Below are 20,904 nucleotides of genomic sequence, written 5' to 3' on the forward strand. Positions count from 1 at the left end.
ACCCTCACCTATGGGGTATCCAAGTCGAGGCTGGCACACCCTCAGGGGTGCTATAGAGGAATTTGGGCTAGAATGGCCTTAGGCATCTCTGCAAGACTTCAGTGTGAGCTGTGACGTGCCCCTGTGCCCTTGCTACTTCCCTGTAATCCCTTGGCTGGTCGTAGGCATGGGGGGTGGGAATCCTCTTTTCCCTCCCTAGGCTCTGCTCCCGGGAGGCCCAATGGTGGAGGGAGTGCCGGGCCCCCAGAGGCATCGCAGAGCTGGAAAGGCTAGGACTTGCCTCACAGCGTGACCCTGAGGCCTCGCTTGCCAGGAAGGCGAGCCCCCCACCAAAAGGGCTCAGCCTCCTGCTCTGCTCCATCCTGCACCTCCTCACACTCATCTCCCCCAAACACTGCACTTGTCAGGTCCCTTTCGCATTCAGAAACCTTCTCCACTTCCCTTTTGTGCATAGGCATGTCCCAGACTCCTTGTCCTGGCATTCAAGGCTCTCTGATCTTACTCCCCCTCCCCCTCATGGGCCCTTTTCTCTAGCTCTCTGCTTATCTAATTCCCACCCTTCCCATGCCCAACTTAAATCCTGCCTCTCCCAGGAGCCTGCCAGGCCTCACAGAGCTCTCCTTTCCTGAGCTCCTCTGGCTCCTGGAACAGCCAGAAGGGTCTGTGCTGGACCCCTCTCCAATGACTGGTGGATTTTCTTTACGCCGTATGACTCTGACCCCCTTGCGTACAACAAGGATGAAGGCCCCAGACTCCTGGGTCTGCACCCCAAGGGCCTGGTACAGCTGGTACTGAAGGCAACGTGTAAATGATAATAAAATGATACGCAAACAAGCACCTTCCTTTCTTGGTGGGACAGGTATACACTCGTGTCCCAGGATGCACGTAGAGTCCGAGGACAGCTGATTTTTAGTCTCCCCAGCGTCTGGGCCCCAGTATGTCCCAGTCACTACCTGGATGACTTGTGGCATATGTACTGTGCTTTCTCTCTGAACGGCCGCCCTTCTCCCACTTCTGAATGTCCCTATGTGTGGGATGGAGATGGGGACATGTGATTCAGGCCCCTCTCTTTTTCAGAGGGGTAGGATGTAAGCTGGAGGTGCTAGTGGCCATCTGTCATGGGGGAGGGAGAGGAAGATGGAATTCATCACCCCTGATGTCAAACACCTGGATCTAGCCGTGCTTCAAGTAGTAACCTCCTGGTCTTCTCAATCACATAGGATAATAAATTCCACTGTTTAAGCCACTTTGAGTTGGGTTCCTGTCATTTGCAATGGAAATAATGCTAATCCGGGGTACCTGGGGACCCACAGTTTTAATCCAAGAATTAAACTGAGAAGGAAAAGGGACCAAGATATATGCAGATCTGCTACCTTATCTGATGAGATAATCACAAAAATACTATAACTCTGTTATGGACTGAATTGCATTCCCCCCCAAATTCATATATTGGAGCCCCTGCAATGTGATAGGGCCAGTGAAGAGGTAATTTAGTTTAAATGAGGTCATAGGAGTGCAACCTCATCCAATACGTCTAGTATCCTAATAAGGACAGAGAGAGATAAAAGGGGTGTGCACACAGAGGAAAGGCTGCATGAGGACGCAGCTAGAAGGTGGCTGTCTGGAACCGAGGAGGGAGGCCTCAGGAGAAACCAAGCATGCGACACTTTGATCTTGGACTTCCAGCCTCCAGCACTGTCAGCAATGAATTTCTGCTGTTTAAGCCACCCAGGCTATGGCATTTTGTTGCAGCGGACGAATACAGCCTAGCAGACTAAGACAGCCCTCATGTCACAGATGAGGAAACATGCTTTTGCCCACACTCACGGAGCTTCGTCAGGTCTGCCTGGTGCTAAAGTCAGACTGCTTCCACGGGACCCATGGTCCACCCCAGTCCCTGCCCACTAGACCCACGGCCTCTGGTAGGAAATAACCAGTCTCTTTATTTACAAGTGATTTTACAGTTAGAGAACCCAGGCGGGAGGTGGGGGCAGGGTGGGGCATGGGATGGCACTTGGGCTCTGGTAGGTCACTTGTCTGCACGGACAAAAGAGGCGAAGACGCTGTCCTTCTGGCTGAGCAGCTTCTCTGGCTTGTCGAACTCAAGGATGGCGCCGCGCTTCAGGACGATCACCAGGTCTGCACTCAGGATGGTGTGCACGCGGTGCTGGGCGGGGCAGGAGGGGCTGTCAGGGTGTGGGGGTGGGGGGCCGGGCTGGGGCAGCTGAGGCATCCCTCCTGCAGCTTGGAGGAGGAGGCTTGTGGCCAGAATGTCTTATCTCTGCGGTGACTGCCCTTTCCCGGGGTGGCTGTAACTCCAAACCCTCCATCTGCTAACGCCACCCTCTCCTTCACCAGGTCTCAGCTCTGCCCCACCTCCAGGCTTCAAGACTCAGAGATTCTCCCAACACCCCCATCTCCCATTTGCTCTGGAGAGGTAACCCTAGCCTAGCTCACAGGCCCTTGGGACAGGAGCGGACCTTGGAACCTGGAGAAAGAGGGGAGGTCTGAGGGAAGTGCAGGCACAAACCCTCCTACACCCCAAATCCTGCAATCCAGGCTCGCTGCAAGCCTGCCAGACTCCTTGCCCTGCACTGCCACAGGGTCCTCTCTTGATTACCAGGCACAGGTGAGCCCAGAGGCTGCCCACTGATGACAGCCTCAGGAGGCCAGCTGTCTCTCTGGGTGTCCCCCCTGCACCCCATCATGGGCCCCTTACCGCTATGGTGACCACAGTGCGGTCTGCGAAGGCCGTCATCACCACCTTCTGGAGGATGTTTTCCTGCCAGGTCGGAGCAGCAACTGTTGGCTCACCTGCCCAGTGGGTGGGGTCTGGCCTGGCTTCTGGCCCAGCTCCCATCTGACCCCAACCCTAGCCCCACCCCCTCCCTCTGGCTCTAGTCCCCATAGGACCAACCAGGCTCCCAGTGTTCAGGGGCTGGGCTCCGCCTGTTGGGAGCTCAGCTGCGTGCATGTGTGTGTGCTGTGAGTGTGTCTGGGTGTGCTGGGTTGTGGGGATGGGTGTGAAATTTGTGGGTCCGTGTGCAGCTTGTGTGTATGTGTGTTATATTGCAGCCTTAAGACTAGCTGGAATCAGGGTCCCCCAGCCCGTCGCCTTTTCTGCTCCATATGACTTGATGTTAAAGGCAACTTGAGTTTCAGGACTATTTTGTGCAACCTTCTCCCTAACACCCCCAAAAACCCTCTCCAAGACCCCCACCCCATGGGTGTGCCCAGCACCGACCGTGGCCATGTCGATGGAAGCCGTGGCTTCGTCCATGATGAAGATGCTGGTCTTCCTCACAAAGGCCCGGGCCAAGCAGAACAGCTGCCTCTGGCCCTGGCTGAAGTTTTCCCCGCCTTCCGTGATGATGGCATCTGAAAACAGCCCCAGGAAGGGGGCGCAGGGCTGAGTTAATTCTGCGTTGTGAGTTTAGTGGATGGAGTGGCTTGGGGTTTCAGGAAGTGTGTGTACAGGGGTAAATATGTAGGTGTGTGTCATGAGTACAGGTGTGCACAGCGTGGCTGCACCTTACACAACACGGATGCCATCTGCTAGAGTTACAAAGAGAAGAGCGCTCCCTGGAGTTATGCACGGCTGTGGCCCTGGGCAGTTCTGGGAGGCGCATCAGCACAGAGTGTGTCCGTCCTGCATGTGTATAGGCCTTGGTGGGGTGATTTTCTGAAGCCAAGGCTTGGCCGGCCCCCACTGTCCCAGGGGTTTCAACAGATACACCAAGGTTCTGCTGACCCCCGGGGTGGGGACACAGTCTTCCCAGTAGCCTTGATGAGTGACCTGTGCCTGTGATTTCCAGTCAGTCCTCTCCCCCCTCAGGGCAGAACTGGGCAGGCAGGTGGATGCGGAGGGCAGGGCCGAATATACCATCATGGTATTGGGGACTTGCAAGTCCCTTACTGTACCCCTGTGCCCTGTAGGAGAGGCCAGATCCTGACTGACCAGTTGTGTGACCTGGGACAAATCACTTGACATCTCTGAGCTCCTATATAGTGAGAAGTAGAACTTAATGGTCTCTGGGATCCTGCCAGACCCCAGACTCTAAACTCTGAGCAAAGCTAAGACACGGGTGTGAGTTGTCCCTTCCCAGCCCTTACAAGTGTCCTTTAGTACCCGGCCTGTGCTCAGCCAGGAGTAGTTACCGAGGCCTCCTGGCAGCGCCTTCACCACCAGCTTCAACTGGGCTATCTCCAGGGCCTCCCACAGTGTGCTGTCAGAGCACTTCTTCTCCGGGTCCAGGTTAAATCTGGAGGGTGACACACAAAGCCCTTAGAGAGGGGAGCAGGGTCCTGGCTCTATTCCCAGGGGACTCGCAGAGGGTGACGCTGGTGAAGGGAGCAGTGAGTGGGAACTGATTGACTTGGGGGCCTGGCTGGGAGGGGGCAGCAAGGTGCTGGCAGTGGGTGGAGGAAAGCATCCCAGGCTTGAGGGTTGGGGGACCCCTACCAGTGCCTAGGCCTAACGGAAAAGAGAAAGGCATGAGGGTGCAGCTTTAAAGAACCCGCGCCAGCCCTTCATGCCCAGAGCTAGAGCAGGGCTGCTTGCCCAGGGAGGCTCGTCCACCCCTTCCTCTCTATGCCCCAGATCTGGAGGAGAGGAGCCGGGCCGGGGGCTGGGGTGGGCCTGGTGGCGGGGGTCAGGGGGCTCACCGGATGGTGCCGCTGAAGAGGACGGGGTCCTGCAGGATGATGGAGAGGCGCGAGCGCAGGGTGTGCAGCGGCAGTTTGGCGATGTCGATGCCATCGATGATGATGCGCCCTGCATGCAAACAGTGTCACAGGTGGGGCACCAAGGAGCGGGGAGACGGTGGCACTGGGGACAGGGTCTGCCTGCAACATGGGTCCCAACGAGGATGCGGGGGAAGGTAGTGATGGCTGGGCCTCCTGTGATGTCTGACCATACCCAGGACTGAGGTACCATCTGGTGGCTGTGGGTACATGAGGGGTGCCCGTCGTACAGCTCACCTTCGAACATGTCCACCATGCGGAAGAAGGCAAGAGAGAAGGAGGACTTCCCACTGCCTGTGCGGCCGCAGATCCCAATCTGAAAAGAGAGGAGCAGGTACGCTGTGGGCACCTGGGGTGTCTGGGAGCCTCTAGTGCTGGGCTGTGCAGGCGTGGGAAGCCCCAGCGTCTCTTCTCGTCCTGGTGTTCTGACCAGCAACTCTTTAGCCAGGGCTGGGCCCGGGTTTGGGCTTGTTTTCTGCAGTGGATCCAGAGGGGGCTCCTACTTGTCTGGCTGGGTGTGGTACATGACTGCAGGGGAGCTGGGGACACGGGTGTCTCTCTATGTGCCTGGGTGTGGCGGGAGGGCACAGGGGTGGCTGAACGTTGTGTGCAGGATGTACCCCACCTTGAACTGGAGTGGTCTCTCACCCCATCGCATCCGATATGGAGACAGAGGTGGTGATATAGAAGGATAAGAGAGGCAGGGACAGAGGTACATCTAAAGGTCAGAGACAGTGAGACAGACAGCCACAGACAATGACAGAGTGAGAGAGACAGAGACAAAGAGACAGGAGGAGAGGGGCAGCGTCGGAGCAGAGGGGGAGAGAGGGGGGAGTCAGTCAGAGTTGAATCGGAGCGCCAGACAGGAGCTCCCTCCCCAGGCCAGGGCCTCACTCTCTGCCCCAGGACCCTGCTCTGAAGTTCAGGGTACAGTGTCCTGGGAGAGCCCCTAACCATTTGTGGGGGGCCCTGACAAAACCCCTCTGAGTCAGGGGAGTCTGGGGTGTCCTGTCCATCTCCTTGGTGGGTGAGTGAGGGCAGCAGGAGGAGAAGGCGAGAGGCCCGGGCCTGGGAGACTGGGGGTCTGAATGGGTGTGAGGCCTGGCGGGCCCTGAGGGCCAGGAGGTGACTCTGTGAGGCGGTCCAGCCCTCTGCCCTCCCCGCTCCCCTGACCTTCTGTCCTGGGGAGATGAGGGCGTTGACGTGCTTCAGCACTGGCTTCAGTGAGCTGTCGTAGCGCACACTCAGGTTCTGGATCTGGATTTTCCCTTGGTCTGGCCAGTTCTTCGGGATCAGCGATGGTGCTGGGGGCCGGGCTGGGGGTCAGCTGCCAGGTGTGGGCCACAGCTGGCATCCAGGTATGCCCTCCTGACCCCAGGCTCCTCGTGTCCCCCTCGACCCAAACACACATCCACGCTGGGCCCTTTCCCCAGAAGTCCTCCCGCGCCCCTCACCCAGCAGCCCCTCGTAGCGCTCTGCTTCAGTTTTCAGGAGCCCGTGGATGCGTTTCACGGCCCCCAGCTGGAGCTCCATGTCCGCCAGGTTCCTCACCATCCAATTGAGGTAGTTGGACACCTGTGGGGAGCAAGCCGTTCACAGTTAGTGATCACTTGGTCCTGTCCCTGGCCACCAGGATGGCTCTTCTTACAGTTGAGGATGCCTTTTGCTGCCCACCGCTGACTGTCCAGGGGGCCCTCCATGGAGGTTACAGTGAGTGTGGATCCTCACCCACCCCCACCTGGGGCCCAGGCCTAGGTGAAGGGGCAGGGACCTGCAGTAAGCCCTCCTGTCCACATGGTCCCTCTGGCATCAGACTCGGTATAGCTTGGGTTAAGGCCTGGGAGCGTCTCAGTCAGGGAAGGTGCCCTGGGCTTCCCCAGGGGCTGGTGTCTGACTCCTCCCCTGCCCCACCTGCTGCCACTCACCATTAAGGCGTAGGTAAGGCCCAGGCCCACCAGGCCGGCAGAGAGCTCCCTGTGCAGGGAGTTGGAGATGGAGGTCACGGCCGCGATGAGGACCACACATGCACCAATGTACTCCTGCAGAGGGAGTGGAGCTGGCCTGGACCCTCAGGGGCTGAAGGTACAGCACCCCTACCCCTCACTCCCTTCAGGGCACAGAGCAGCTCAGCCGAGACTCAACCCCAGCCCCGCAACATATCATCAGACACACAGGAGGCTATGAAGGCTGGAGCCCCAGTAGACAACGTATGCACACAGCTCTGCTCCCCCCGCCCCCAAGGTCAGCACGCATGCCTCACCAGCTGGCCCACACCTGTCATATGACCCACTTCAGACACACCTGTCACAGCTAAACACACAACTGTTCTCGCTCTTGGCACACACCCCAGACACACAAGCGTCCAGGCAGTGATATAAGGAAGGGAGGGCTCAGGTCAGACACGGGGAGGACCAGCAGAGTTGGGAGAAGCAGGAAGGCTCGATGCCCACCCCGAGTGCACACCAGGCCGGTATCCGTCCTCTCTTCCCACCCTCTGGTCCCTGTTTGGCCCTTGCTCTGGCTGCACAGCCCTGTGAGAACCCCCTGTCCCAGGGGTGCGGGGAGCTGGGGGCCACTTGCCATGCGAACTTCGAGCCACCTGTTGGCGGCCGTCAGGAAGAGGGAGGCGATGTTGTTGGAGTCCGTGTATTCAAGGAGCTTCTGCTGGAACCGGGCCTCGTACCTGGGGGGAGGATGGGGAGGGTGAGGGGGAATAATCGTGGTCCATGTAGCCCCTGGGACTTTCCTCACCTGCAGAGGGGGCTGCCCGGGCCTCAGCAGCCCCCAGACATGCCACCTCTGCCGCCTTATGGATGCCACTCCTTCCTGGAACTCCTTCCCAGCTCCCTCCTGCTTATTCAAACCTGTCAAAGGTGCCACCTCCTTCAAACGCTTGTTTTCACCCCAAGACCTGTTCTCCTCTGCAGGGCTTCCCTGTCACAATAAAGCGCACCTCCACCCACCCAGGTGCTCAGGCTGGAAACCCAGGAATCATCGGGATTCACATCCAATCCCTCAGTCCTCTTATTTCTTTCTCCAAAATAGCCCTGGCCTCTGCCTGCCTCTGGCCTGCTTCCTGCCCACTGCAAACTCACTTGGACTATTGTATCAGCTTCCTGATAGATTTACCTGCTATCTCCCTTCAGTCTACCCTCCACACAGCAGCCAGCATAATCTTTCTAAGTCATAAATTGCATCCTATCTCTCCCCTGCTAAGAATATGAATGACTTTTCAGATAAAGAACCACCTCCTTGCCAGAAGCCTGTGTGAGCCAGCTCCTGCCAACCTCACCCACCTCCTTCCATGCCACAAATTCCCTTGCTCACTGTGTTGCAGACACAGAAATTACAGTAAAGTAATTTATTACTTTACTTGCCTTTTTTCAGTTTTGTGACAATGCCAAGTTCTTCTCCACCCCAGGGCCTTTGAACATGCTGTTCCCTCTGCCTGGAAGGCTTTCTCCTCTGCTCTTCCCAAGGCTGACTCCTCTCCACTTTCAGGCTTTACCTTAAGTGGCACCTCCTCAGAGTGGCCTTTCCTGGCCTCTTTTTCTCCATCTCTGCAGCCTGTTTATTTCATAACCTCTGCTCATATGTTAATTTCTCTAGCTGTTTAGTGTCCATCTCCCTCACTAGACTGTAAACTCCATGAGGATGGAGACCATGTTTGTTTTGGTCACTAATGTATCCCCAGCACCTGGCACTGTCAATAAATATCTGTCTAACGAATGAACCTTCCCTGACCCTCTAAGATAGATGGGACCTCTCTGTACAAGGAACTCTGGAGGCTTCTTTCCTGCCCTCATGCCCTCATCACGTTCTCCCTTGGGTTACTTTGTAGGGATCTGCCTCTTCTCTCTGACAAGCCTGGGCTCCTGGTGTCGCTCTCCTTGGCCACCCCTTCAGACTTTGCGCCAGGCCTAGAGGAGGGGCCAGGTGTACTTGTTTGATGGTGAATGAAAGAACGAATGAAAGCTGTCTCAGCATATGCTCTCAGGGAAACAACTGAGGGGACTCAGAAGAACTCAAGATGGATCTCGTGGGCATTTGCTTTTCACTCCCAGAAGCTGTTTGTTCCGCTTCGATTTTTTCTGAGTGGAGGGCCTGTGTCTGAATCATGTGTCTGAGGAGAGCAAAGCAAGTCTCTGAGTTGTGAGAGGGTGTGATCGCCCAGCCACAGGGTCGATGTGTGTGTGTGGGTGATGTGTCTGAGGGGAGTGTGAAACCATCGGTCTGAGGGTCTGTGTGAGTAAGTGGGTGCTGTAGATGTGTATGTATGTGTGAGTGCATGTGTTAGTGACTGGGGAGTCTGAGGGGTGTGTGACTGGCCTGAGGGGTGGGTGTGCATGAGAGTGTGCGTGAGATGGGAGCTTCTGTGGTAGCTGTATGACGGTATAAGGAATGTGGAAAGAGCCCCAGTTTTGGGGCCATGTGGACCCCGGTTGGAGTCTGAGCATTATTACTTACAGGCTGTGCTTCAGGACCAAGCCTCAGTCTCCTCACCAGTAAAATGGGGATAGTAATAGTTCCTACATGGACTGAAACAACCATTCAGTGTTGGGCACCCTTGAAACTTTCCTTGGGAAAAAGCAGGGCCTCCAGAAAAACCCGGAAGGTCAGCCAGGCCTGGGTTCCAAGCCCAGCACCAGCTCTCACTGTCTGTGTGACCTTGGGCTGGATACTCAGCCTCAGCTGTACAGCGTGGCTTCTCCTACCTATGTCATGAGGCTCTTATGAGGATTAAATGTAATAACCCACACACATACCTGGCACGTGGGAAGTGTACAACCAATAAATGCTAGGTAGCTCTCAGCAGGACAGGCCTCTGGGCAAAAAGCCAATGAATTCAACACACTCAGGGAAGATGTAAAAAGTCCTTCACTCAAATTTAAAACTCATTGACCATGTCAGTGCCGGGTGTGGGAGGCCTCCCAAGCAGCAGTTTCTCTGGCTAACCGCTGGCTTGGTCTGAGGCTGGTTGCAGGATGTGGGCATACACTCAGATCCTACTGAAGGGTCTGGCCCACTCTAGGAAAGTCGCACTCTCTCTGCCCCAGGCCCTGCCCAAAGGCCTCCAGGATATCAATTCTAAGAGGAGCATCACCGAAACTTAGAGTAGAGGTTGGCCCAGGAGTGTTGAGGGGTCTGGAAGGTGAAGGAACTGGGGAGTTCAGGCTTGAGAAGAGGAGGAGGCTGGAAGGAAACCCTGGAGTCATGCCAGGCTCCAGGGAGCTTCTGTGGGGAAGACAGCACAGGCTTGCACAGTGGCAGGGGATGTCCAGGGAGCAGAGCCAAGGCCATGGCAGAGCTCTGGTTTGCTTTGCTTTACTAGGACAAGACCCCAAAGAGGACCTCCCATCGGCCCCAGATGCCCCAGAGAGTGAACTGGGGCTGCGGTGCTGTGCCAGGAGCCTGGGCACCTCTCCCAGGGCAGCAGCTAGACTTTGGGGGTTGGAGGGAGGAGATGCAGGCAAGCCTCCTCAAACCCTGTCGGCTGGCCCTTGAGCCCTAGGGTTACTGGACACAAGGCTGGTGTCACATGGTTACTGTCATGCCCCGCACAGCTGTGCCATCCTAAAAATAACCTAGAATCATTCTCTGGGTGAGGCTTAGAGACCAGAGCCCCAGTATCTGGGTCAGGGGTCTCTGGCCTGTCTATCTGGAGGAGAGATGCCCTAATACTTCAGACAGAGACTGAGGTGGGGAGCAACAGCCCCCTCCACTCCCAAGGCAGCCTCAGATGCTTCTGTCAAGCCCAATATCACAACTCAGAGCGGCAAGAGGATGGTGGGAGTTTTGGAGGAACTGAAACTGAAGTTTTGGGAGAGTTCCTCCAGCCTGGTGAAGTCTTATCTCCTCTTTGAGTCCTAGCACTAATGACACCTCCTCAATGAAGCCTTCCATGACTGCCTCCCTTCTATGTTCCCAGAGCCTGTGTCCCCCTTTCTTTCAGAGTATTTGTCACGTGGGTTTGTCCTGGCCTGCTCAAAGCCTGGACTGTAAATGCTTCCAGGGTAGGGGCTCATCTGACTCATTTTTGTCTTTTTAGTGCCTGGTGTGGGGCTTGGTGAACACTCAGTAAATGTTTGTTGAATGAACAAGCAGGTTCAAATCTGTACTTTGTGGGACCTTACAGACAGCCTCAATTTCCTTATCTGAGAACTGGGAACAGTCAAGCTTTCCATTTCAGACTGCAGTGCAGAATGAATGAGACTGGCATGGAAAGTACTGAGCATAGTGTTTGGCTCACAGGAAAGTCTCAATGGAAGATGGCCTCAGGGCTGGCCCACACCATGTAAGGGCCTTTCCAGCACTGATTTGTGAGGAATTGTCCCAGCCTTTTCTCTTTTCATGTTTTGCCTTAGTTCACAGAGGCCATGGGCTTGGCTCTAGGCCTGAGATTCTCCTCTCTGGATCATGCCGCTAGAGTCCACTAGACCTGACACCTTGGGTGGACTGGCCTTGGGGACTGATGAGGGGGTGGGAGACATGTGTCCTGGGCTTTCCTAAGCAGAGCCCTGAGAATTGAATCTCATGACCTGTGACCCTGGCTCCATCCCCACCCCCCTACCCCCCCAGGGTGAATCTGGTACCTGAAGGCCCGGATGGTGGTGAGACCTTCCACGGTTTCGGCAAAGTGCGAGAGCAGCGGGAGCTGGGTGGTGTCGTCCAGCTGCTGCAGGTCCCTGTGCAGGGGAGCAGAGCCGAATGGTTAAGAGGGCAGCTCAGGGCTCAGCCTGGGTCTGAATCCTGGCTCCACCTCCTACTACAGTGCGGGCAAATAGCTTCACCTCTCTAGGCCTCAGTTTCTCGCCTGTAAAGAGGGGAGACAAGGGTACCACCCCATCAAGCAGTCGTGAGGACTGGATGAGCTCGTTTATGTAGATACTTGAGCAGAGCATGCTGAACGGTTACTGTTATCCTGGGCATCGTCCACCTCACGTCTGCATCTGTCTCTTTGCTTTGCCGCACCGCCTCACTCTGCAGCAGTGTTAGTTCCCTTCCACAGGCGAACAACTTGAACAGCTAGTCAAAGGAACAGAAAGACCAAACTCCACGCTTTCAGTCCCCTCCGTGATAACCACCACAGGCTTTGGATTTAAAGAGCTCCCGGAGAGGGTAAGGCCAGTGGTTTCCATGGCAACAGAATTATTCCTGCTCCCCACAGCTGCACCTTGACAAGTGTATTAGTGCCAAGGGGGTCAGCTTGGGAATGCAGGAAGCAGCTTTCCTGGACAAACTGGTCCCCAGGGCCAGAGTGGGTGCCAGGGGAACAGGGTGGTTTCTCTGGCAGAAGAAATGAACCTTGTAGATCAGCTTGTACGGTGTTTAAAAAGCCACTGTGATTTTGTGAATATCAGTGCACTATGTTCCACGTGGGTACCAGGGGATTCTGGGTCACCCAGGCAAAAAGCCGTTTATACAAATCGTGATCCTTGTGGGCAAGGTAATTGTGGCCAAAATGTATCTAAATTTAATTATTGTTATCATAGCCAATCAGTATTTTGACTCATTTCTAACAAACTCTGTGTACTTGAGAGAGGTACTTAACCTTTCTGACCACAACTCCTAGTAAGAAACACATTTTGTATCACAAATCAGTACACACACACCACCATACATGACCAAAACAAAGGTTTCATCAAGCAAAGCTTACTGTTACTATGTGAATACAGTCTCATATTTTCTATTCTATTTCATTAAAAAAGTTACGGGTTGTGATCTATGATACTGATTTCATGACCCACTGATAGGTTGTGATTGGCAGTTTGAGACACACTGGCCTAAAGATTCTTAAAAATTGTCCCTACAAACCTTTGAATCTATGAGCTTAACAGAATCACTCCCAGAAAGAACTTCCAAGAGAACATTCTTAGAAAATTTTGAGTAGGAAAGAGTCATGCGTGGCTCCAAGGCTCATGAAGGCGAATGTGATCAATGCGAAAGGCCGTGAGAGGCTCCCTCGAGTCAAGGCTTCTAGCCACGCTCTGGATCCACGTGGGTTGGGAGGTCTGGTTGCCATAAGACCCCTCACATCAGGTGCCCTCTGATTTTATGCATCAGCCATCAGCCTGGACACTGGAATCATACAATCCTCCCGGGAAGCACTTTGGCAAAACGAATGAAGGGCATAATCACGTGCCTACACCCTGACCTAGCAATCCCAGTCCTGAGCATATCACCCAAGGAAACAGTTCAGAGAGTAACTGCAGTGTGTGCGTGCTGACAGATGGTTATATTAGGGTAGTGGAATATGAATACTTCAATTTTCCATTGTTTTGGGGGACACGACTCAACTGCTTCTACGATGATGATTCTAATAACAGTGCTGAAGTGCCTGTGGCAAAGAACTTCCCATCCCTCACCCCCTGGCAAGTGCTGCCATCACCTGGATGCCACCCGGAAGTACTTCTGGATGAAGTAGCACACGACAGCCAGGGGCAGGAGGGCCACGAGGAACACAGGTGTGACATAGGAGATGACGGCCAGAGCTGAGACACAGAGCAGGGTGGAGCGGCTCAGGCACTCCAGCGTGGACGGGATGTGCTGCAGGAGGGGAGGGTGAGAAAGGGAGGTGAGTTTTTGTATTTGATCACCTTCAGTGTGTTACCTGGCGCCATATTTTGCTCTCTTCCTTTATTACGGGTGCATGTCTTACCCCTGCAGCTACGCTGTAGGCTCCCTGAGAACAGGAATTAGAGCTTTGTTTTTCACCATCTAGTATGATGGCAAAGAAAGAACACAGGCTGAATCAAAATGAATATTCTCCACAAAATCAGTCACCTGGGTCTAGAGTATGCTTGGAACCTTATTGTGAGCCAGAGGGGGCTTGGACGGAAGCCAAAGGGATGTGGTTTCCTTCAGCCTTATTATGAGGGTCTCCCAGGGGAGGCCCCAGGTCCTGAGGCAGCATTATAATCAGATGGGGGCCACTGGGTTCCTACCCCATGGCTCTGATCTGGGGAAGCCAGTGCCAGACAGGAAAAGCTCCTGGGGGCCTGGCCTCTCTGAACTGCGGAAATGCGTCGCCGTCCTGTGTACCTGGTCGATGGTGTTACAATCGGATGAGAACCTGTTCAGGATGCTTCCAAGGGGTGTGGTCTCGAAAAACCTAAGAGGTAACCAGAGGAGCAGTTACTCATGTGTTTACTGATTTCCTTCCTGTTTACTGAAGGAGGACAGTTATTTCTTTCATTTCAATGTCTATGGGGTCATCCCCAGGTCTGCCTTCCCAGGGGCATGCGCCTTTGCAGGTCTGTAGACATCTGGCCTGTGTCGCTGAGAATTCCGGTGGCCACCCAAAGGAGTGCCGGCCCCTCCCCAGCCTCTCTGACCCTACAGCCCACGTGTGACCTCTGCCACCGTTCTCAGCTTATCGCTCTGCCCGACACACTCAGGACTCCCTCTGTGTCCTCCTGGGGACACAGAGCTCTCTCCAGAGGGACAACTCTCTCAGGGTGGGGAGGGGACAGGGCCCCAGGGCAGCTTGCTGGCCGGCTGACCCTGCAAGGCCACTCCGGCTGTCAGCACTCCAGCTGTGACCCAGAACCGGCACAACCCCAACAAGAGGATTTCAGAACCACAGATCTGGACCAATAGAGGGTAAGTAAACCCGGAGGCCGTGTCTGTGGGCCATAGAGTGCTCACAAGGCTGAAAAGTAAGAAGTGCAGATGGTGAGGTCTGGCATTGAGGAGGGGCCAGATAAGCTGTTTGCCTACTGTATTTGTAAACCGAGTTAGCCAGCCAATTGGGCTGCGACAGCTTTAAACCTCTTTCACGCCAAGCAGCCTTTGGGGGTTTTATCCATCCCATTACGGAGGATGAGAACAGCTTCCCTGTGTGTCCCTGGGGTCAGAACCTGCAGAATGGCTGCGGGCGGAGAGAGAGGCAGGGGAGGTGAGAGCTGAACCGTGGGTGGTACCTGACTAGGGAGGGGAAACTAACATTTACGCAGAGCCTGCAGACACTCGCTGTGAAGGGCTGTGGTGACAATTAGATGAGCTAACCATGTAAGATTCCTAGCACCATGTCTGGCTGAGTACATGCCAGTTTCCCTCTGCTTTCTGCACCGAGGAGGGCACTTTTCTCACATCATCTCCTTGAGTCACCCCCAGAAGCCTGTGACAGAGATCATATATCCCCATTTTATTGATGGGAGACCTGAGGCCCAGAGAACAATGACTTGCCCACAGCCCAGCACAGCCAGGGGAGAGGCCTACCTCATGGGAGCCAGGATGATCTGGTTCAGCAGGCTGCAGTGCAACCTCTTGGCCACCTTCAGCCCTGTCCACTCCACTGTGATGGATGTGACAAGGCACAGCACGATGCCCAGGCTGCAGAGCACTGTGAACACCATGGCGTAGACGGTCTGGTCGAGGGAGCACTCCTGGGCCTGGCAGAGAATGAGGCAGGGTCCTGCGGGGGGGGGGAGGGTCCATGCTCAGCCCTCCCCCCACCCCTGCCCCGGCACTGGGGCTGCTGGCCACACCTGGCTGAGGGAGCAGTTCCTGGACATGGGGCTCAAGATCAAGGCGCTGTCAGTCCACTTGGCCAGCCAGTAGTCAATGGCCACCAAGACCATGTGCTTGAGCAGCTGGGAGAAGACGAGCAGTGAGAGAAGCAGGATGCCGGCCGAGGACAGGTACTTGGTGCAGGCCCGCCACGGGATCTTGGCGCGCTGGTGCAGCACCGACGACAAGTTGTCCTCCTCCTCACTCTCGGCCACCTCCTCTGCAGGCCGCAAGAACCCTCCCTGTGGCTTCACATTGCACACCCCTCTGAGGGGAACCAGGGGTGTGTGTCAGCCCCACTTACAGGTGGAAAGCCTGAGGCACACAGATGGGATGGGATTTCATCAGAGGCACACTATCTCCCCACTCCCAGAACCCTAAATCTTAGTCTCCTCATGGTTGATCAGACCTCAGGCCATGATTTCACTCCAGTCCCACTGTCTGTACCTTCCTCTTCTTCCTCATCCTGCAGGAGGCCATCTCTCGAGGACATGGCCCGGGGCAGGCCCTGGGGTGGCTCTGTGGCTTTTCGCTCCACAATGGTCTCCTAAAAGACAGATGGGTCTGGCCGATGTCCTTAGGGTGTGCAGAGGGGAAAAGAGAGGGTAGGGGGGCAACCACCCCTGGTGATGTCCAGTGTCAGTTTCTAGGTTGCCGCTGCCTGGGGGACGGTCCAGATGGACACGTTTGCCTGCCAGAATTTATTCCTTCCCCTTCATCAGCTACTAGCACCCCTATATCCCTGTGGGAGACCACCTCTCCCCTATTCTTAGTCTCTGTGATTCAGGGGGCTGATCATTCTCCCTTGCTCTGGGGTGTGCATGTGACCCAGGACTGGTCAATCTTCACATTCCACATCCCTGACCACAGTGATTTGTTTGGGGTGGGCACATGACCAAATCAGACCAATAAGAGTCAGCCCTGGGACTTTTGCTAAACTATCATGAAAGAGGCACTTTCATTCTGGCAGAGTTGTTGACCTGGGAGAATGGAAACCTGAGATTGCCAGTGACCCTCATTGTTATATGAGAATGAAGCCAATGTGAGGTGAGTAGAGCCAAGGGATGGCGAGAAATAGATTCCTGATGATATTGCTTGACTACCTGGATCTAGCTCCACCTGAAGCTATGGCACTGACTTTCCAGTTTCTTGAGCCAATAAATCCTTAACTACCCACCCTTTTTTTCTTTGCTTAGCCAGTTTGCATTGGTTATCTGAAGCTTTGTAACTAAATGGTACCTATCTCAGGATAAGCGGAAGTCATCCTCCCGACCCTGCCTTGGGTAGCTGGCACAGGTACTGGCTCTCTAGTGGGAGCAAGTTCATGCCCAGCTCCCACATCTGTCCTTTGTGTGTGTGTGGGGGGGGGGCTTCCTGGGGCCAATGAGGGCAGGAAGACCTTTATGAGTTTAGGTTCTAGCAAAACCTTCCCCTCAGGGGGTGGCTGACTGACCCCCAAAATACACCCACCTTCTCCAGTTCTTGGTCCTGCCGGTTCATGAGGGTCTTCCAGTGCTCAAAGAGCTGGCACTCAGACCTCTGGAAGTCCTTGAGCGTGCCCTCTCTCTGGATGGTGCCATCCTTCATGGCGATGATCTGGAAAGACAGAAACAAACCTGGCGGGGGGCTGGCTGGGGAGGAAGAGAGGAGGTCACACCCCTGCCTGACCGAGAGGTCTAAGATGGATGTACACAGAGCACCTATCTCTTCCCCACCACAAACGGCCTCCAGCTTGCCCACTGCCCTCAGCAACACACTCCAGGATTTAGAGTCTGGTACCTCTGGCGGGGGGGGGGGGGGGGGGGGGCGGGTATTCTCAATGGTTGCCCTGTGGTTGATAGGAGGGTTTGCAGAGCAAATTAGAGCATCCTGGTCAAGCTGTCTGGTTATCCCCAAGGATAGGAGAGCTGTTTCCATACACTGAAAGGGCTAATAGCACATTACCCTTAGCGCCTCCTCATGGCAGGTCTGATATGTTCCACCCGTGTTTGGCAAAGCACCTGTTGGTCTAAGTGTGTGTGGCCTCTTTGAAATCAATAAAACTTATTTTATTTGAAACATTCAATGTTTTATATCCATGTAGACCCATCAGTAATTCAGAAACCCATCCTGCTCCTCTCACCCCCACCAACCCCATGCTGGGGTTCAGGGACGGATGCCCAGGAGTCCTGTTCACTGACACCTTGAGGAACCAGGCACCTCCGTGTCTGCCTTCTTTGGACTAAAGATTGTCCTGGATTGTCTCACCAGAATCACCACAAAAACTCAGACACAAACCTGTACCTGCTTTAATAGCTTTTTAAAGAAATCTAACTTTTTTTCTTTTTTCTGCTTTAATATCTTTTTGTGAAAAATATTGATCTTTTTTTTTTTTTTTTCGCAGTAGAGGGAAGATCTTACCACATGTGGAAGGAAGACTTATTTGGGGGGAATTAGCAGGGCCGATTAACACAGATCTGAAGCTTAGGAAGAACCTCAATTTCCCTGGACAAATTTATGTAGGATTCAGGCAAGACCCAGATTTCACAAGTCACATGATTTCCATCTTAAAAATTAAATGCTTTCCAGTTATTTGAAAAGTAACTATTGTCTTTATGTTGAGGAATATGGGAATTTAACTGATGTGGGATTTCACAAAATTGCATTCTACTGGTAGTATTGAAGTTTCTATTACTACTGCCGTTGTTTGTTTCCATATTTTCCATTTGATCCTAACTTGAATCTGATACACTAGTGGGCAGAAAGATGGCTCTCCCCTCCAAATGGGCACTCCCCAAGGCTAGGGGGGTGAGTCATCAAACTGGGCAGGAAACAGAGGTAAGAACTGAGTGTCTGCTTCTTTTTGAGACTTCTTTGTGCCAGCCTTGTGTGTACCCACATGGGGCCCGTGTCAGGATATGGATGTCTGCAGCTCTAGGTGATACCAAACCTTGGGCTATGCAGGGTCTCCCTGATTGGCCCAGCCTGTGTGAAGCCATCCATTGCTGACCTCTTCTGCTTTGTGGCCCTCAGCAGTTGCTACTGAGACATCTGATTGACTCCTTTGAAGATGTCCGACTGCCTCTCCCAGCTCAGCCCTCCACAGCTTGACCCCTTGTGGCCCCTCACCCAGTCTGCATGAGGCAGGTACTGTAGCTTGTGCGTCACTAGGACCACGGTCCGCTTATCATCTCGCAGCAGCTCAAGGATCCCAGCCTGCATCAGGTGGTCACTCAGATGGACATCCAGAGCTGAGAAGGGGTCATCCTAGGCAGAAGGGAGAAGGTAGGGACACACATGGGAAGAGGGGATAACGGTGAGTGTAAAAACCACCAGAGTTACACCAGCTCTGTTTTAGGGGCTGACACGAACCCAGCCCACTGCGTGGTCCTGGACAGTGCAACCAACCTTTCTGGGCCTCGGTTGCCTCATCTTGAAATGGGGCTATCAGTTATGCCTCTCAAACAGATCTAATCACAAGCCTTTCCTGACTCCTGAACCTCCACTGACTCCCTATAGTTTATGAAGTCTGAGTTCCTTAGCACACTAATCCAGGCCCTTTATTTACCACCTGCTCAGTCTTCCTTTCCAGTCTCACTTCTCATCTGTCTTGTGCAAGCTCCCTACGCTCCAGCTTTCCAGGGAATTTGCCATTCCAGGCCTTTGCCCAAGCTGTTCCCTCTGCCTGGAGTGCTGATCTGCCTCTTGTCTGTCTGGTGAACTATTACTCATAGTAATAGTGGAGGGTGGAGAATAAAGCTGGGGTCAGAGACCTGAGGTTCCTTCTTCTAACCGTCTGTCCAAATGGGCTTCCTCTTTCCTTCTGTTTAACTGACTCACTCTTCAAGACCCTCCTCTAGGAAGCCCTCCCTGATTACTCTAGCCCTCACAGTTGTCTCCCTGGACATAGTCTGTGTCACACAGTTTGGCTTTTAAGTGGGCTGTGGCTCTTGAGTGTGGGTAAGCTCTGTCTCCCTAATCAGACTCTCAACCTTTGAGGCCAAGGGCTGGGTCTTAGAATTCTTCAGTATCAACTAAGGCACCTCACTCAGAACTTGGCATGAAGTAGGGCAGGTATAGATAAGTTTTATCTCATGTTTGATTACTAGTGGTTAACTGGAGTGCTGTGTTGAGAAGGATTCTGAGGCCAGGTTAAGTTTCCATGGGAAAGAAAGCTGTGATCAATTAGCAATGTCTGCTCTGGGCATGAGATGTGAAGCGATAACTCACCTTCCATGTATTTGCCATTTTTATAGTCGGGCTAAATAAGTGTTAATAGGTTGGGGCTGTCCTACAGGGAGGAGGCCTATAATTACTACTCGCCTCCCCAGAGCCCAGTGTGAAATCCACATGGGTCAACTGGACTAACCTTGCCTCAGTTTCTCCATCAGTAAGATGGGTGGGTAATATCTCTGGCAGGAGAGGATTGCTCCTGGAGGGGGAGGTTGTTGGGTGATGGTGTGTGGGGGTCTGTCTATCTATGTAGGCAATGAGCCAAGGTGGCAGCCAGACACGAGGGCCCCAAGGAGGTACCAGCTGGTGCACTCACCAAGAAGACGACGTTAGTGTGCTGGTAGAGGGCTCGGGCCACGCTGATGCGCTGGCGCTGACCACCGGACAGGTTGATGCCCTGCCGCCAAAGGGGAGGAAAGGTCATGCCCTCACAGCCCTTCAGGAGAGACTGTCCTGGCCCCTGCTTGTGAGCTCTTTGGGAGGGAGGCCTGGCTCTATGCACCTCTTTGCCCCCTCCTCACTTGGCAGAGAAGGGGAACTTGTACATGTTTACTGAATTCATTCAGAAGTGGGGAGAATGATTCCCAAGGTGCTAGGGACCATCTGACCCATGAAAACCAGGATGGAGGAAGGGCGGATTTAAATCACACATAAGGAGGACAGCCGCAGAAGAATCCTATCTGTTTAAGCTTATGGAGGAGGGACCCCGCCTGGAGAGGGAACAGGAAGAACCACCCTGAGTCTAGCGCAGTGTTGTGCGGGCTCTCAGTACATACTTGGGGCATGAATGGAGATGTCGAGTCATCTCCAGCCTGGGAAAGTGCTAAGCTGACCTCTGCACCAAGCAAGACCGAAAACTTTTCGAGGACAGCCACCCACCCAGGGCTCAAGGAGATCATTTTGATCCCACTGCAGGCAACTCTTCAGCCTTCCCCCTCTCTCATTTCTCATTACCTGTTCTCCCTGAGAAGGATGTCAGGGCATGGTGATGGTGATGGGTGGGGAGTAGGGGAGGCTGAGGGCCCCAACTTTGAGAACCACCCCCTGGAAGCTGCTACTAACCCGTTCCCCAATCTGGGTCTGGTCTCCATGGGGCAGGATGTCGATGTCTGGCTGCAGGGAGCAGGCTTCGATGACCATCTTGTACCTGCAGTGGGGTGGGTGGGGACACAGCTGATCAGCCTGGCCAGAGGCGGGCCTGGGCACTTGCAGAGGGTCATTACCTTCCAGGCAGGCGTGCCCAGGAGGAGCAATGGCTTTAATGGGCCTCCTGATGGGTGTAAGCAAACACCCCGTGAGCTTGAAAAGAGCTGAGGGCAGCACCTGACACCATCATGAAGAAAGTTAAATATTTGAAAGATGAAATTGGATGGGAGCAGATAGCCACATAAGTGACAAGAGAGGGCCTGGGGCCCCTGTGCAGTGGGAAAAGCTGTA

At 54.1% G+C, this 20,904-nt stretch overlaps 1 protein-coding gene across 3 annotated transcripts in view; it reads right to left on the reverse strand.

Moving 5' to 3' along the window:
- Nucleotides 1–1,934: 1,934 nt before the first annotated feature.
- Nucleotides 1,935–20,904, reverse strand: part of ABCC8 (ATP binding cassette subfamily C member 8) — a 75,204-nt gene continuing 56,234 nt past the window's right edge. For all 3 annotated transcript variants that reach the window (XM_032641337.1, XM_032641336.1, XM_032641335.1), the window contains exons 20-39: nt 20,530–20,614; nt 19,784–19,864; nt 18,364–18,501; nt 16,726–16,851; nt 15,703–15,802; nt 15,234–15,475; nt 14,965–15,137; nt 13,786–13,855; nt 13,133–13,290; nt 11,337–11,429; nt 7,324–7,426; nt 6,669–6,782; nt 6,198–6,318; nt 5,917–6,047; nt 4,981–5,059; nt 4,666–4,774; nt 4,159–4,262; nt 3,245–3,378; nt 2,720–2,782; nt 1,935–2,167 (exon numbers count right to left, since the gene is read on the reverse strand). In XM_032641337.1, coding sequence (XP_032497228.1) covers nt 2,030–2,167; nt 2,720–2,782; nt 3,245–3,378; nt 4,159–4,262; nt 4,666–4,774; nt 4,981–5,059; nt 5,917–6,047; nt 6,198–6,318; nt 6,669–6,782; nt 7,324–7,426; nt 11,337–11,429; nt 13,133–13,290; nt 13,786–13,855; nt 14,965–15,137; nt 15,234–15,475; nt 15,703–15,802; nt 16,726–16,851; nt 18,364–18,501; nt 19,784–19,864; nt 20,530–20,614 — 2,362 coding nt within the window. In that variant the 3' untranslated portion in view covers nt 1,935–2,029. The remainder of the gene's footprint in view (nt 2,168–2,719; nt 2,783–3,244; nt 3,379–4,158; nt 4,263–4,665; nt 4,775–4,980; nt 5,060–5,916; nt 6,048–6,197; nt 6,319–6,668; nt 6,783–7,323; nt 7,427–11,336; nt 11,430–13,132; nt 13,291–13,785; nt 13,856–14,964; nt 15,138–15,233; nt 15,476–15,702; nt 15,803–16,725; nt 16,852–18,363; nt 18,502–19,783; nt 19,865–20,529; nt 20,615–20,904) is intronic.

The sequence above is a fragment of the Phocoena sinus genome, chromosome 8 (assembly GCF_008692025.1).
Source record: "Phocoena sinus isolate mPhoSin1 chromosome 8, mPhoSin1.pri, whole genome shotgun sequence".
In the NCBI taxonomy this organism is placed as follows: domain Eukaryota; kingdom Metazoa; phylum Chordata; class Mammalia; order Artiodactyla; family Phocoenidae; genus Phocoena; species Phocoena sinus.